This window comes from Petaurus breviceps, unplaced genomic scaffold (genome assembly GCF_028583685.1).
Source record: "Petaurus breviceps papuanus isolate PSGF00001 unplaced genomic scaffold, PetGlider_PUasm1.0 90734, whole genome shotgun sequence".
In the NCBI taxonomy this organism is placed as follows: Eukaryota; Metazoa; Chordata; class Mammalia; order Diprotodontia; family Petauridae; genus Petaurus; species Petaurus breviceps.
In genome coordinates this window covers 10,285,081-10,303,226 of record NW_027187327.1, presented here as the reverse complement: position 1 = coordinate 10,303,226, position 18,146 = coordinate 10,285,081, and the positions used below count along the sequence as shown (strand labels likewise).

The 18,146-nt window shown below is 35.8% G+C and overlaps 1 protein-coding gene across 3 annotated transcripts in view; it reads right to left on the bottom strand.

The window, feature by feature from the left end:
* Positions 1-8,669: 8,669 nt before the first annotated feature.
* FILIP1 (filamin A interacting protein 1) overlaps positions 8,670-18,146 on the bottom strand; it is a 265,398-nt gene continuing 255,921 nt past the window's right edge. For all 3 annotated transcript variants that reach the window (XM_069067002.1, XM_069067004.1, XM_069067003.1), the window contains one exon: positions 8,670-13,208. Coding sequence is in view for 1 of the 3 variants with exons in the window: in XM_069067004.1 (XP_068923105.1) it covers positions 13,168-13,208 (41 nt within the window). In the remaining 2 variants the exon portion in view is untranslated. The remainder of the gene's footprint in view (positions 13,209-18,146) is intronic.

The window sequence follows — 18,146 nt, the reverse complement described above, 5'->3', positions numbered from 1 at the left end:
TTCCCTATTTTTCTCTTATGATTAAATCTATTCTAGCTGAACTTTGTCAGATCATGATTACTAACTATCCTTGGAGTCTTTTTCCCTAAAAAATTCTATTCCTGATCTTTATTTTATGTTTGTATCTCTTATTTCTTATCCCTCCTGACTCCTCTACTTTACTTCTGACATCTACTTTATCCTCCAGTTTCTTAGCCTACTCCCCTTCCCCCCAGGATTCCTCCTTTATCCTCCCATTCCTGTTATGTGCCCCCCCCATCCTAATCCCTCACCCTCCCCTCTAGAAATACCTCCCTTAATCCTCTCCCCCTTCTCTATCCCCTTAGCCTTTTATTTCTTTCTGAATTTAGAAGACCTTTATATCCTTCTACCCTCTTAGTCCTGATGAAAGTAGGGTTCCAGAATTACTAGCTCTCCTCCACCTTCTCTGTGTCAATTTTTCCTCTCAGACCTCATTTGTCCTCATAAAATAATTACTCTTTTTACCTATTCCTGAATAAATTTACTTTTTAAAGTCATATCATTCTCAGGCCTACCCCAATCTTTCTTACAAACTACCTAATTGCTTATAAGAATCTTAGACGTATGTTTTATATTTACTCCTATAAAAGTAAGCAGTCTGTCTTTATCAAGTCCCTTATAATTAGTCTTTGATATATACCTTACATTTCTCTTGGATTTTATATGTCAAATCTGCTATTAAGTTCAGGGTCTTTTTTTTTTTTTTTACAAAATCCTGAATATCTGACAATTCATTAAATCTGCGTTTTTTTTTTTTCATTCAGGATTGTATTTAACTTTGCTGGGTATGCTATTTTCAGCCTCAACCCCAGTTCTTTTGCTCTTCAATATATAGTATTTCAAGACATGCAATCCATTAGTGTAGCCACTGCTAGGTCTTGTGTGATTCTAATTGTGACAGCATCATATTTAAATTGGTTTTTTTCTTGTTACTTGTAATATTTTCAGAATTTGACTATTATATTCCTGTAAGTGTTCCTGGTAGAATCTCTTTCAGGTGGTGATCAGATGGTTTGGTTTTTTTTTCTATTTCTACTTTTCCTCCTTGTTCTAATGCTTCAGGACAATTTTCTTTAAATATTTCTTTCATTATTGTATCAAAATTCTTTTTTTTATAGTAGCTTTGAGATAGTCTGATTATTCTTGTTTTTTTTTTTTTTTGGAGGGGGGAAGGCAGGGCAATTGGGGTTAAGTGACTTGCCCAAGGTCACATGGCTAGTAAGTGTTAAGTGTCTGAGGCCAGATTTGACCTCAGGTCCTCCTGACTCCAGGGCTGGTGCTCTATTCACTGGGCCACCTAGCCACCCTACTCTGATTATTCTCATATTTTCTCTTCTTTATCTGTTCTCCAGATCAGTTGTTTTTATTATGTTTCACATTCTCTTCTATTTTTTCATTCTTTATGTTTTGTTTTATTATTTCTTAGTCTCTTATAACTTTGCTGGTTTCCCCTTGCCCAATTCTAATTTCCAAGGAGTCATTTTCTTCCTTAAGATTCTGGATGTCCTTTCCTAGTTGGTTGGCTTTCTTTTCATTATCTCCTTGTTCTTCTTGAATTGTTATTTTAAAAAAAGACATTTCTTCAATATCTCTCATTTGATTTTTAAATTCTTTTTTAAGTTCTATGAATTATGGAGGGCAGCTGACCATTTTATGTTACTCTTTGGGATAGGAGAGATTTTTTTTTTGCTTCAGGATCCTTCTCTGAAGATGAAGCCCAGTCTTCTCTATTCCCATAATAACTTTCTATGGTTGGATTCTTTCTCCTTTGCCTATTCATTTTTTTTTAATCTTCAGCAGCTTATGTTTTGTAATTACCTCTAGTTCTGGAGTATGGGGGTTGGTGCCTCTAGCCTCAGATCTTCCTTCAGTTCTCCCCTCTAGCTTTGGAACCAAAAACAAGAATTCTACCATCCTGTAAGTACCCATAGCCAGCAGCGTCCCTGCCCCACAGCTTCTGCACTCACCAGGCATGTGCTGGTTCCTTCTCCCCCAGGGTTCCAACTTGGCAGTACAGCAGGGTCTGGCCTTCCTTATCAGTAGAGGTTCCATCATTCTTCTCCCTTCCTTCCCCTCCACCCAGATGAAGGGTTCCCCATACTGTCTGGGAGGGGAGAGTTCCTATGACTGGGACTGAGGCCACCTCCCAACCCAGCTAGCCTCAGGGCTTCCAGCTTGTTATTTCTTCAGAACTAGCCTGGAGGTATTTACTCTTTACAGGGACCAAACCTCAGTCCTGGGATTTTTCTTTAGATCTTCTGCAATTTTCCCAGGAGGACCACTCTTCTGCCCCAACTCTTGTTTATTTTTAGTGCTCTATATTGGCCCTGAGACACTATTTTGCCTTGTTTTGGGAGGAAATCTGGAGAGCTTGGAATTTTCTGACCTACTCCACCATCTTTCCCAGAATCCTCTCTCAGACTATAGCCTTAAGAGGCACTGAAGCATCTCCACTGATTCATCCAACTTACTATCTCAACTCATTTTCTTTCTATTTCCTATTCATTTGCACTGCTTCTGTTCTAACACTACATAAAAACCACTAGGGTTCTCAAGCTTGAAATAATTCTTCATACCATAACGAGGAATATGTCAGAATGCATCTTTCCTCCCTCCCCCAATTACATGTAAAGATAATTTAAAATATCCATCTTTTAATATTTTGAGTTGCAAAATCTCTTTCTCTCTCTCTTTCCTTCCCCATCCCTGATATGGTATGTAAATTGATATAGGTTATACATGTGTACTGATGCAAAACATATTTCCATATTTGTCATTTTGTGAAAGAAAACACAGACCAAGAAAAAAAAACAAGAAAAAAAATAAAGTGAAAATAGTGTGCTTTGATCTGCATTCAGACTCCATCAGTTCTTTCATTTTTCATGAAAAGTCCTTTGGCATTTTCTTAGGTCACTGTATTGCTGGAAAAGCTAAGCCATTCACAGCTGATCATCCTACGATACTGCTGTTATCATGTACAGTGTTCACCTGGTTCTGCTCACTTTACTTTACATCAGACATGTAATTCTAGGTTTTTCTGAAATTATTCTGCTCATCATTTCTTATAGCACAATAGTATTCCATTACAATCATATACCACTTGTTCAGCCATTCCCCAGTTGATGGACATCCCCTCAATTTCCAATTCTTTGCCACCACAAAAAGAGCTACTATAAATATTTTTATACAAACAAGTCCTTTTCCATTTTAAAAATCTCTTTGGGATATAGACCTAGTAGTGGTATTAATTGATCAAAGGGTAGGCACAGTTTTATAGCTTTTTGGGCATAGTTGCAAATTGCTCTCCAGAATGGTTGGATCAGTTCACAATTCCACAACAGTGTTACAATTCATCTTAGCTCTGGGGCTGAAGATTCTGGGGCACTGCTGTGCTCTCCTATCCAGCATTCTCAGACCCTAGTTATTTCACCCTACCACCACCAATCCTTTTAAAGAATATCACTCAATAACGTTCTGAGTTATCTGAGTTTTTAAATTATTGAGGAATTTTAATTATTATAGCTACTATAAATAAGGTTTTATTGTAATTTATAGGGTTTCTTCCTTTATAGAATTCCCACTCCTTTTCATTCACATCTTGTACTCTGGCCACTTCTATCCTCCCCAGGCACTCATTCTTTTGTAATGGAAACTACAAGGACCTTACAAGATGGAGAAATCCAAGCTAGAGAGTAAAGTACAATTAGGCAATGAAGAGGTGCTTGGTGAATAATTAGGTAGATTGAAAACTAATTGAACACTGAACCCAAAGGATAGTTTTTCATGGTTGGGTGTTGACCTTGAAGATCATCTCTATTGGAGTGCCTTTGGGGTCATTTGCTTTGCCCTGGGATGATTAACATTTTTTTTTTAAGCAATAGGGGTTAAGTAACTTGCTCAAGGTTACAGGGCCAGTTATTACTGGGTGTGGTGCTGAGTATCTGAGCCCAGATTTGATCCCCAGGTCATCCCAGCACTGGAGCCAGTGCTCTTACTCGCTGTGCTACCTGGCCGCCCCTAAGCAATTGGGGTTAAGTAATTTGCTCAGGGTTACACGGCCAGGTGTTTCTGGGTGGGTGCTAAGTGTCTGAGCCCAGATTTGATCCCCAGGTCATCCTGACACTGGAGCCGTTGCTCTTACTTGCTGTGCTACCTGGCCGCCCTGATGATTGACATTTTTATCAGTGCAGTTCAGTTCAGTAAATTTTCAGTTCAGTTCATTTTATCAGTTCAGTAAAGACATGGATGGCATGCTCATCAAATCTGCAAATGACACAACACTAGTAGAGATTAGCTAAAACATTGTCAGAAATTGAACATCAGTCAGAACCTGAAAAAAACTTCAACAGGCTAGCTAAACTTTTGTTCCAAATCTATTAAGATTAATATTGACTAGAATAAATGTAAAGTCTTACAATAAATGTAAAACCAATTTCACAAGTAAAACATTAAAGGGACATGGCTAGACAGTTTTTTTTTAAGAGACATGAGGCTTTTAGTGGACGGAAAACTCAATGTGAGTCAAAAGCATGGTATGGTAGTCAAAAAAAGCTAATTCAATCTCAAGCTACATAAAGAGAGGCTAGTGTCTCGGCCTAGGAGCAGAAGTGATGTTCCTGCTATACCACACCTCAATCAAATTGTAGTTGGGGGCTCGTGCTCAATTTTGGCTGCCATTATTTAGGACGGACATTAATAAGTTGAGCATGTGGGAGGAAAGCAGTCAGAATGGTGAATGATCTCAAGATTTCGCCCTGTGCAAGAACCGAAAATATTTATCTTGGAGAAGAAAGCACTTAGGAAGAGAGGCATAATTGCCTTCAAGTATTTGAAGGGCTATTACATGTTAGGGAGATTATACTTGTTCTGTTTTTCCTCAACAAACAAAACTTTGAGCAAAGGGTGAGGGTTTCAGAGATCCTGTTAGTCCAGTTCTAGGTCTTAAGGAATGGAAACATAATTCTTCCTTCCTTAAATTTAATTATAATGTTTAGTGCTAAGGTACAAACACTGGTGATACACACATACCGAAAGAATATAAGGTTACAGATGCTAATCATTCTGACCAAGCCATTCAAATTTCAGCTGTTTCTGGTCTCTGAGAGGAAAGGCAACTGCATAGATAGTACTGGCCCTACCACAGAACTGCAGCCTGCTTCTGAGTGATTCTAGTTATGCAGGGGCAGTTAGGTGGAACAGTAGATAGGGTACTAGGTCTGGAGTCAGAAAGACTCATTTTCCTGATTTCTAGTCCAGCCTCAGACACTTAATAGCTGTGTGACCCCGGGCAAGTCACATAACCCTATTTGCCTCATCTGTAAAATGAGCTGGAGAAGGAAATGGCAAACCTCTCCAGTATCTTAGCCAAGAAAACCCAAAGTGGAGTCATGAAAAGTCAGCCACGACTGAACCACAAAAACCATTTTATGCACAGGAGAACAAAGAAAACTAAACCTTTCACTGATGTACCAGTCTAAGTACATATTACTGTACATACTATCTTTGCCTGAGGCAATAATGGCTTAGGCAAAAGTATGAAATGTAGCATTTGCAGACTTCTGTAGTAACATGTCACAACTAATCACCACAACTTCCCCTATTTTCTGGACTATGCTACCATTTTTGTCAACATACCAGATAGATAGATAGGTATAGATATAGAATATAGTTCTAGAAGCAGAGATTTGTAAGCTCACATTTTTATAAGCACTTGCCCCTTGATTCACTCATTTTATTTACCAAAATGTAGGAGTTCCTGGGGGCATTTTGATGGTTCATACATCCAAGAAGATGAAACACTTCATATCCTGAATGTCCTGGAAAATCTAAGGTGTATAGTCATTTTAGTTATATTATTTGGTGATAAGGTAGGAGAGAAACAAAATTTGATTTTGTATTTCATATTTTATTTCACTCTGCCCTAGAAAAGCCTACCATGGTTCTTTTTCTCTGAACTTAGTTCAGAAATTCAGCTGTTCTATAAAGAGTTAAGTTTAGAAATCCAGTTCTGCTAATTGCTATTCTATTCTTACCTCAGGGAAATCTGCTATCCTTGAGGGATGTGGATGGATGTTAGGGAGTCTGGTCCAGAATCTATGCACCATCAAGCTATCCTTCAAGATGTCTGGTTCACTATCTCTGACCTTGCAGGTGGACTCAAACAATGAACATTCCTTAATCACAGGAAGGGAGGAGAGGGTTGTTACTGGCTGCTTATTCCTAACTTCCAACTAATCATATTGTTCCAATTGATACATATTGTTACAATATGTAATCATATTGTTCCCTCAGTCATATAACCAGTCATACTGTCCTTAACACCCTGATGTCATCAACCCTATAACCAATTGTATTATTTACTTACCTACCCTGTTCTGTTCTTTGTTCTATGCTTATAAAAAGGAGTTGTGTCTTGATCTAAGAGTCTTTTAGCTAACTGAGGCAGTCATTGGGTCCACTCTATTGGCAGGTCCCCACCCTGCTAATAAACTGTTATCTTGCTTAGAGAATACGTGCCTTAGTCTAATTTAATTGAATTTTACTCACCACAGATGAAATATAGAAATAAGTCAAATTTGTAGCTGCAGAAAAATTCTACCCTTTTCCAAGCTCTATTAATACCCAATATTGATCACTCTTTTACTTTGTTTTCCCTAGTGCTTTGGAACATCTAATTTTTAATCTAATTGCTGGCATGTTCTTAATCTATTTTTATGTGTTCATTTCCCCCAACTAGATTGAATATGAACCCTTCAAAGGACCAGCTTCTATTTCAATTGTACTTGACCTTGACCACAGTGCTTTGTATCCTGTGTACATTCAATGAACATTGTTTACTATCTGATTCTGAAACCATTTGAAGTTAGACTAAGTTGACCTGCCAAACCTGTTATAGCTGTGCTTCTATCTTGTGATTAGGGGTAGCATGTGTGTAATAGGCAAGAGAATACAGAAGTTTAAAAAACAAATATTTTTGTAAGGTGGCTCAAAGCCTTGGAGGCTTGTTGTTGTCCATTTATACATAACAAATGTAGAAATATGGGCTAGGTGAGTGGAGAACAATGACTCTTCCTCCTTCACTTACTTAGCCTTTGTTTTGGCCCAAATTTATTCACATCTTAAATCAAAGAGGGGCATGGGAATTTCTACCCCTAAGTCATATAGTTGTATGGAACAAAGAACTGTGGTTCAGTCCCAGATGCAGAAAATGGAAACATTGATTGAATGCTTCTGTTTTCTACTTAGCTTGGTGCGCTTGCTTTCTGTTTTAAAAAAGCTTAGCTTCTCAAGGCTAAGACTCTCCATCTAGAAAAGAAAGCTGCCCATAGATAAGTTCACATGAACTAATATATCTACTTTTTTTTTATGAAAAGATAGAATATGGAGGATTTTCCTTAGTTTGATATCAAGTGTGTGAAGAGTCTATTTCCCTAAAATGTCTGAATCTTAAATCTCTGGGCTTTAAGCTAAATGACAGATGATGAGTTCAGTCTTGCTCTTGTGGGGAAAAAGTGTAGTGGCAACCACACTGGCATACCCAGGATGGCTACTAGCATGGGTTCTTAGATCTGCTTTACTAGGAAAGGTAGCCATTTAAGGGGTCAGCAATCTTTTTTAGTTACATTCACTAGTTCAGGGGAAAAGTCAGCACCCTAAACTTCAGAGAAAATCCAAAGGAAATAGAGAAAATACAAGCATTGAAATAAAGACCAACAGACATGGCTTCTGTCTGAGAAATTAGCACAGATCAACATACAGATCCAACTGTCTGACCAAGGAAATATATACACAGTTACCAGAGAGAGAAACACCAACATCTGGGTTTTTCAAAGCTGGTGGGCTACTTAACAGCTACCCAGAATCTCATCTGGTCAAATAACAAGAAAATTCTTCCAATGAGTTAGCCCCAAAGCAAAATGCTAACCTCACAGTATATATTCCCTTTTTAGAGACAAGGGCATCACAACTCTCTTGATTCAATGCTTAATTAGAAATTAACCAAAGGTGTGAAAACCTTCCTACAAGCAAACCTCCCCTTAGCAAACTTCCCTTAATGGGCTCCACATAAGGCCTATTAATGGGTGGGGAAAATTTTATATCCCATTAACATTAGGAAAGGTCTCGCCTCAACTGAGAACTACAACTGTAACCAACATGCAGAAGTGGAGTGTTTCAGAGAAGCAAAACCTAGCAGTGAACATGAAACTAGCAGAACACTTCCAAGCAGAAACTACACATCATTTAATACCAGTAGAAGCAGCATAATGACATCTGTGATTCACTAATCTCCTAGCAACGTTGGTGGTAAGCGTTGCTTCTCTACATACCTGCCTATATTCCCTAAGTAGACACACTCTTCTCACTGACAGTATGTATGTTTTGTGGAGAGTATGTCCCATGTTTATGTGGGGGAAATGTTTTATTGTTAATTTTCTTACTGTGCTATTTCATTAAATTCTTTCCCTCCAAACCACTGTCTTTCATCTGACTAATAAAAGTAAACATATTGGTAGGTGCTTGTGAGCTATGGTCTATAAGTAGAATCAGACTTACAGGATGAACCGAGGGGCAGTTTGGGGTAAGCATAGTGCAGGTTGGTGTATTGGGAAAGGAGAGAGCTACATTTTAAATGAAGAGGAGGCTCTGTACTCATTTAAAACATGGTTTTATTTTCTATGAAGTTTGTTTCAACTCAAAAGAAATATTGCACAATGCATTTATTTTAGAAACATTTTTCTCACACTCTGGTGATATTTCAAATGGTGCTGTTGACTTTATAACTAACTCTCCAAATGCTTTAATTAGCTAAATAAATTCAATAGTCAGTGAAGAATTGAAGGCAGGATATTGCATTCATATAAAAGACAAGTATAAATGCACATATTTAATAGGTTTCACCTGAAAACAATAAACTTCTCAATTAATACAATTCAAAGGAGGCAATATTAAGTGTACATTGTGTTATAAGTATTAGGAAAGTAAAATGTACTTCCAAACTTTTTCAAATGTATTCCTTTTCTGATAACACATTAAACTTCCACAAATTCTAATAATGTATTTGATCAAACTATAAGCTTCTTTGTGTGGAAGAATCTAACTCATATTCTTTAAGCCAAAATATAGACTATAAATCTGCAGTGTTGAAACAACCAAACCCACAAATAATAAGATAAAGTTTCCAAATAACATATACAAGAAATAACACTGGAGAATAAATGTAGCATGTTATGGCACCTTGAATGTTTCAGTTCAAAATGAATGAACCTATACTATTTTTCTAAGTGAAAAATAAAATAGCCTTCATGAAATCAAGGAGTTATGGGCTAAGTGCATGAAAATTCAAGAAATACAAATATTAAAGATCTAGAAAGCAAGATTAATTTCTCCAAATCCTCCTAGTTTGGGGGGTTTATTATAGCTTTTTCTTTTTGTATTTTTCCTTCTTTGATTGGCAAACACAGTACTTTTAGGTGGCTATGAAATTCTTTTCAGATCAAGGTTTCTCTGCTTATACTTAAGCTATTATGTTGCATGAGTTATTCAGATTAATGTTTCTTCAAACTGGTATTATCCTAAGGCTAAATCCTGTCATAAATTCTTCACATGTGGGTAATCAGGGCTATCATTCTGAAATTTGGTCTATTTGCTATATTTACTAACTGCCATAAAGACACGTATTTTATCAATATATTGGTGGTAGCTATAGTGAATTATTTCAGGACATTTTCTTTCTGTAATATCATATCAAGAATTAAGTGCAGCAATGGATTCATTGTATTTCATTGTTAAGAAAAAGACTTCTGGTGATGTGAACTGAAAATTTTTATATAATCCCATCGGGGGAGCATTTTAAAATTATCCAATTTTTAAAACATCATTATCTAATCTGATGATTATTAGGATTTGACTCTAATAGCAGATATTGAAACTTTGTGAGCCTAGGACAGTTCTGAACTGAGGCAAAAATATTCTTAAGGGGACCTAATTTATCCTCCCTCTGTTTCCAATCACCTCCTGTCTTTATTACTGTCATTACTGATAATTTCAAGTTTTACCTGCTGTCACAATCCCTCCCCATATCACCTACTGGAGCTGCTACAGATACAGAACTAGAGAAGTATTGGTGATGGTAATAACTTGAACTGCTACTGTCCCTTCTATGCTAGCAATAATGGGAGAAACTTTTGAAGTCACCAAAGTATATTTCTTCTAATAATAGTCAAAGGTAGCCTGGAATATACCCATGACTCAGTATCCTGGAGTATCCCAGTAAAGGGCACTATTCATATTATCAGATGTAGAGGTAGGGGATAGGAAAAGGGATTCCATAGGGGTAACCTGGATACTAAACAGGGTGTTATAGTTTGATATACTCATGGACTTGTTTGGTTATATATTGAATACATTAGACTAGATGGCCTCTAAGGTCCCTTTCAATTCTAAATCTATGATTCCATAAGTATGGATCCTACTGTTATATCTTTCACTGCACAAAACTTTCTCATCTTTCCTAATTCTGTATGTTGTTACACATATTCACTTTTTAAACGACTATGTTAGGTTCAATTCCCTGACCCTTCGATTCTAATTTGATATACAGAAGATTTCATCATAGAATAGATAGAAACATGAACCTCTACCTAAATTGTTTTTGGTCATAGCCATTATTCTCAACCTTTCTTGTTTGGGGATAATGTAATACATTCTAAATATATCAGGAAAAGAATCATTTAAGGTAAAAATATTATAGATTTCCTATAGCATTTCAGTGAAAAGTCAATGTTGTGTGACGAGATTTGAAGACTATTTGAAATTGGAATCATTATTCCATAACATATGGAAACACCATCAAATCTATAGTATTTATTAGATGGGAGTAGAGGGGAAGAGCTATTAAATTATGACTGAATGCAATATTTCATTGTAGAGTAAATTTTTGTATCAGAGGTATAAGCATCTGAGAAAAAAGGCACTTAATCATAAACCCCAGATATAAAAACATTATGTAGCTCTTCTGAAGTTAAAATATCATTATAATTCAACTTTCTTAGAAAACAAAACCTTGTAATAATAACAATATCAACTTCACACATATACAATATTACTTTTGACCAGCAGTCCAAAATTTTACAAGTTATGGCAATGCTATCATAGTTATTTGGACCAGAACTAATGTATTATATAATATTTCTTTATCTTTGTGAAAACCAAAAATATTTAAACATATAACATAGCTACCTGGTAATATAATACACATTGAACTTGATTCTCTTGTTGTTTTCTATAAGGCACAACTATTCACTCTCTAAATCCACATAAGGGAAAAATATGTCCTTGTCATAGGATTTCCAAATTCTCCCATTCCTGTTCAAACCTAGCAAGGGCTTCTTCTTTCAAGTCTATAATGTCATGGGCTCCATTCTTTGGGAGTTAAAGAAATAACCCCATCACAGTATTACTTTTGTTGATTTAATTATCCTTCTGGAACTTAAAATAAGCCTTTTTTAACTGCAATATTTTATTACTTACATAATATATGTATAGGTAAAATTAGAAATATGTTCAATTGATTTGTGATTTGTCAGGTTCATTCTGTTTGCATATTGCTCATAGATATTATGCTTTGTTATAGAGCCTGTCGAAAATGTTTTCATATTGATGAAGGTTAAAGAGAAACAAAAATATCAGTACTTCAAGGAAACTTTGGGGCAAATTTTCACATAAAATTGAATTCAGTAGCAGCTCTGACAATGAGATTTCAGTAAGGTATATTGTCTTTCCCTTTAGAAATCACATTTTTCAGCTTTTAAAATAGTCCATAAAGATTTGCCATAATAGTCATCTATATCCTACCCAAAAGCCATCAGTGAATAACAACTGTGCTTAATTTATTTTTCATCACACTTGGCCACTTTTCATATTTAAACTTTCATATGGATAAACTCTGAGGATATGACAAAATGTTGACCTCACCAAGGCTATGCTAGCAGCACACAGTCCCTTCTTACCTATATTTATCATTATATACCAAAAGTAGGAAAACACTTCAATTGTCAGTCTGAAACTACAGGCTTATATGTTGCGTAACCATCCCCTGACAAATGTCATTTTGTAATAACATCAATAATGCGCTGTAACCCAACCCAACCATAATATTGAGAAACCCTCATGTAATATTGTTCAGTTGTTGCCCTGAGATGCAGATCAGATGGTTTGAAAAGATCCAGTCTAAACTGGTGTTTGGCGTCTCAAAAGCCGTAACATTCTTTTCCCCCTTCTAATGTTACTCTGTCTTAAATCATATTTTCACAGAACCAAGTTAAGTGGGGTATGCCTTTATTGGCTTTTAAGTTACAATATATCAGGTTAATGTCAGGTTAAGCTTCCACACTTCAATTAAGTATATCATTTCCCAGTGTGATTAGCATCAAATTTGGGCTTTTGGCAAAGAACACTTTTAAGTAACAGCAGCTTCCACAAATAGTGGAAGATATTTTAAATCAAGCTTGGAAATCAGGACATATTCCATAGCTATTGTTAGTATTGAACCACATTCAGAACCACAGCACTAGGTAAAAAATAATAATAAGTCCCTTGTAAGGATCTTGTGCTTCTCAAGTCTTAACTACAAATTCACCCTGGGAAATTGTACAGAATATTATTTATTGTTTTCCTTAAAAATGCCTAGCTCAACCAAAAGGAAAAAAAAGGCATTACATTTCTTTTTAATTTTGAAAACAAAATATCAACACATTAAGGAATTGACAGTGTATTCAACAATTCCATGTGCCATAGACTATGGAAATGGAAAAATTACATTACAAAGTGTACTTAAAAAAATAAATTACATAGCAAATAATAACAAACACAAGCATCTGCCAGTGGACCTGAAAGCTTTGCAAATAGGAGAATAAAATTCAGTTGGCACAGAGACTGTATTGCTTTTGTTACCCATTTCCATATTAGCAAGGTGCCTTTAAGCTTTAAAATTCTACCTTGCAAAACATTCATTGGAAGTAGTAAATTATTTCCATTAGTGATCAGTAGCATAGAAAACCATGGTGATGTCAAAAGACTTGCAGAAGTAATATTCATCCAGCTGCGGTTCAAAGGAGACGCACACACAAAGTATATGCTTGTTGTTTTTCATCTAGAGTTCATCCGTAACTGATGAATGATGATGCTTTCTAGAATGAAAATAGAAAAAAGAACATATCTTCAATTATACTCAAGCTGAAATCCAAAGCTAAACATAAGGATAATGCCCATGTTTCATATTTCACTAAAACACATGAAGGAATTAAAAGAACCATCTATATAAGTCCAGTAGTTTGTCTTACAATTTTGGTGACCATATTTTCTGAATAAAAATCAGAACATATGATTTGATGGAGAATTTTTTTTTCTGATTTAGAAATGGACTTTTAAATTGGAGCAATCTTAGATAAATTGAGTTGCCATAGATATAATCTGCCATATTTCAGTAACTTGTTTGTACTATGATTATGCTTTACATTCAAGGTTCTCAAAGCGCTTTTCAAACCATTATTTACAAGGAAATTCCTTTTGGCCCATTTTACCAAGGAAACGACTGAGACAGTGAGGGACCTAATCAGAATCCAAGGGTAGTTCAGCAGTTAAGACAGAAATGAAAACCACATTATTATTTTTCATCAGGTCATACTGTTTCATGCATTAGTCAAATCCAATTAAGATCCATCTTTCTGGACTCTGTGCTTGATAAGAATTCTTGGGAAAACTGGAAAGAATTCTGGAAAAATTGGGCTTAGACCAATATCTTACCCTATATTGCACACTAAATTCAAAATGGAGATATTATTTGAATCATGCTATAAAAAAATTAGAAGGGAAGTGGATCATAAACCTATAGAAAGGGAATGAATTCTTAGCCAAAGAAGGAATAGACATAGTTACAAAAAATAAAGTTCATAATTTTGATCACATGAAATTGAATTTTTTTCATAGATTAAAAAATTTTATTTTTTTTTAAATAAAAAAGGAAGTGGTTAACTAGGAAAAAAAATATTTGTGTCAGTATCTCTGTTAAGGGTTTGATATCAAGCCATATAGAAAACCAACTGTGCCCAAAAGACATTCCACAATAGAGAACAGTAAAAAGATTTGAACACATTTCTCAAAAGGACAATGAAAAACTATTAACTATATGAAAGAATACTCCAAATCACTAATACTAAGAGAAATGCAAATAAAATCAAAGCAGCCCTGATGGTTTTCCTCACACCAGCAAATTAACAGAGACACAAAAGATGGGAATAGTCAGCTTGGAGGGGTTCTAGAGAGACAGGTACATTAATGTATTGTTGGTGGAACTATGAATTGGTACAACCATTCTGAGAATCAATTTGGAATCATGCAAAAAGTTACTAAAATGTTCATATCCTTTGATGCAAAGATTCCACTGTTAGACATATGCCCCAAGGCACATAACAAATAAGGAAGGTGATTCCATAAGCACCAAAATATGTATAATAACACTTTTTTGTTGTAGCAAAGATCTGAAAACAAAATAGATGTTCATTGAATGGGGAAGAGTGAAATAAATTGTGGTGCATAAAAATAATAGAGTACTATTTTCCTCTAAGAAAACATAGAAAGACATATGTTGATGCATGGTAAAGTATGCAGAACCAGGAAAATTTGTGTGTGTGTGTGTGTGTGTGTACAATGACTACAATAATATAAAGGAAGGAACAGCAATGAAACAATTAAAACTGAATGTTGAGAAATTTGAAAGACAAAGTTGGCCTCAATTGAAGACATATGAAAAGACACCTACTCATTTGCAGAGGCTAGGGTCTATGGGTTATGTAACATTGCGCATGATGTTAGAACATTTCATATTGGCCAGTTTCACTCTTTTTTTCTTTTATAAAAATTCTTTGTTATAGGGGACAGTTCTTGAGGAGAGGAAAGGGAAGGAAAGAAGAGGAAATTTAAACAATATAGAAACAATCAATAACAATTTACTAAAATATTCACATTTCTCTTTGTGGATATATTGGGTTTTAAAAAACAGAAGTTTACTATCCATTCATTAGAGATCACAAACTTAGTCAAGGTCACTCAGTGTTTAATCTCTAAGAATGCAGTATACATAGTGCCTACATTTCTATTAAAGGAGACCAGTGGAGTAGACTTTAAAGTTTAGGTTTATTTGCACAAAAGTAAAGTCATAAAATAGTCAATGCCCTATCATAAACTGAGTCCTACCTAACTCATACAGGCTGTTATATGGAAAATCTTTTTATATAGTGCTTTGAAAATCTTAGAGCACTGTATAAACATGCTATTTTTTATCATTAGTTGTTCAATAAATACTTGTTAACTAAATGATTTGATTCCCATATTTATATTTTTTATTATGGTTACATATGCTATTACCATTCTCCCCCCCCATTTATTTATTTTTAAATTTATGGAATAGAAGAAATATTTCCATAATTAGTATAACTTTTAAAAAGATGAATGAATGTGAAACTGCAAATCTGTTGGGTACAACTTGCTATTTCTTTTAAATATATAATAAAGTTATCATATACATTTCCCCCCTTTTTTCTCTCCCCTCCCCCCAATTTAGAGATGGCTACCATTAGATACAAATATGTGTGTGTGTGTGTGTGTGTGTAAAATTATTCTATCCATATTTCTATTTATCACTTCTTTCTCTGGATGCAGATTAGCATCTTCATATATCCTTTATAGTTCATTTGGGTATGTGTTACAGTCAAAATGACTTATTTGCTCAGTCTTTCTTAAAACAATATTGTTGTTACTGTATACAATGTTCTCTTAGTTCTGCTCATTTTTGCTCTTCATTATTTTGTGCAAGTCTTTCCATGTTTTTCTAAGAACACTGAGCTTATCATTTCTTATATCACAGTAGTATTGATATACCACAACTTCTTCAGCCATTCCCCAAATCATGGACATCCCTCAATTTCCAATTCTTTGCCATTACAAAGAGAGTTTCTATAGACATTTTAGAATATCATTCTTAAAAGCCAGATAAAAGGATAGTAATAATGATTTAAGATGCAGCTAGAAGGCTCAGTGCATTGAGCACTGGGCCTGGAGTCAGGAAAATCTGAGTTCAAATCTGGCCTTAGACACTTACTGTGATCTTGTGTAAGTCACTTACAAGTTTCTCTCCCAAGAAAACCTCTGGACAATATTGGCTACTGTGGTCAATGGGGTCACAACTGAATAATAATAATAATAATAATAATGACTTATATACATAGCCCTATAAGGTTTACAAAGCACTTTCCACTGATAACCCAGATTTGAACAAATATTATTGTCTCCCATTATACAGAGAAGAAAAGCCTGACTCACAAAGATAAAACAACTTATCTGTTGGCCACAGATAACTAAACCACAACTAAATAAATGTCAAGAAAACATGATCAGAGCTCTAACTAGAGTGGTAGAGACTAGGACTTTCTTCTGTCCTTGGACAGGACTGGAAGTCATTGCAATCTTTTGGCAGTACAGAAACAGTAGAGATTAGAATGCTTATTCCCAATGAGTGGTCTCTGCCAGAGAGAACCACAAGACACACTCACCATGTCAGCTGTACACTGAATATTGGCTGGGGGTAGGAGAAGATTTGATGACATGTTGTTATTGGACAAAATATCACTATACTCAGAGGACTTGCAAAGAGCAGGGAAGGAAGGTCTGACACCCTTCCTCATTTCCCACTTTCATCTCACCTTCCCCCCTGACCTTGTTCACCTACATCCATGATCATGAGTTAGTAGTACCTCCTTCTCTGGCCTATTTCATTTGGCAAAGGGGTAGAACCTTCTTCCAAAGCTTAAAAGTGTTTGGGAACAAAGGTGTTGAGATTGGGTGCCTCTGGTGATGGCATAGACAGAGGACAAGCCATTGCTTTCCTTTATGACTGTCATGGTTTGCCCAAATGCACCCACTCTCCCAGAAGGAGGAAAAAAGGCCCAAGGTGACACCTTAGCCATGTATATGGGGAGGGACTGTGGCATCTGCTCAGTTTGGATAGTACTGCAGCTGTGAGCTCTGCCCTGCTCTCTCCTCTCTCCTCTCTGAAGAAGTAGGTTTGAGGGTTCATTTTGTACTGCTTATCCTGGGCACTGCTTGTGCTGTTCCAGGCACAAATCACAAATCACTACTACTTATGGCTCTAGGCAGGACTGAGATCCCACGTGTCCTGATCTGGTGGTCTTTCCAGTATACCTTATTGACTTGCTCACAAATAGTTTACTATCCTGCCAGATTTACTGATATGGCTTTATATAGTGAATAGAGGCTAGTCATGAGCTATGCCACTGACAAATATTGACTTTGTGAGCATGGGCAAGTCCACTAATATCCCGGTACCCCCCAAGCAACACTCTGAGACTATGTGATGGACCAGTAGCTGATCTGCAACAGCAGAAGGCATACCAATAAAATTATAGCATTTATCTCAAAGTGTTCTTATGAGGACCAAATGAAATAACATAATTAAAAATACTTTCTAAACATTAAAGCACTATTTAAATACTGACTATTATTATTCTTTTGGGGCAATTTTTTTTTCAAAAATTTGAAAACTTTTAAAATTTTGTCAACCTAGCTCAGGTGATACTACTGCTTACCTAGATAATCACCGATTACTTAGACTATTGCAGTGGCCTCCTAAATCCTTCCATTTCCTTCAACACTAAACAATGTTCCACATAGTTGCCACGTAAATATTCCTAAATAAAAAGTAACTTCCTTCTTCAAGAAATTTCAATGACACCCTTTGACCTTCAGGATAATAAAATACAAACTCCTCTATTTGTCACTTAATGGCTTCACATGATGCCTCAAGCCTAGTTTTCTAGGATAATTTCAGATTACTACCCTTATTCCCTCCACTTTTCAGTCAAACTGACTTCCTTGTTCCTTGTGCACATCATTTCCCTTCCCACCCCTTTGCTTATGTGCAGCCTGAACCCTATGCATGGAATGTTCTTCTCCCTCACTTCCTTCTCTTGGAAACACTAGCTTCCTTTGACCTTGAGTTTGTGTCTCCTACAAGAGGTATTTCCTAATCTTATAGATTCTATCTCTACAGC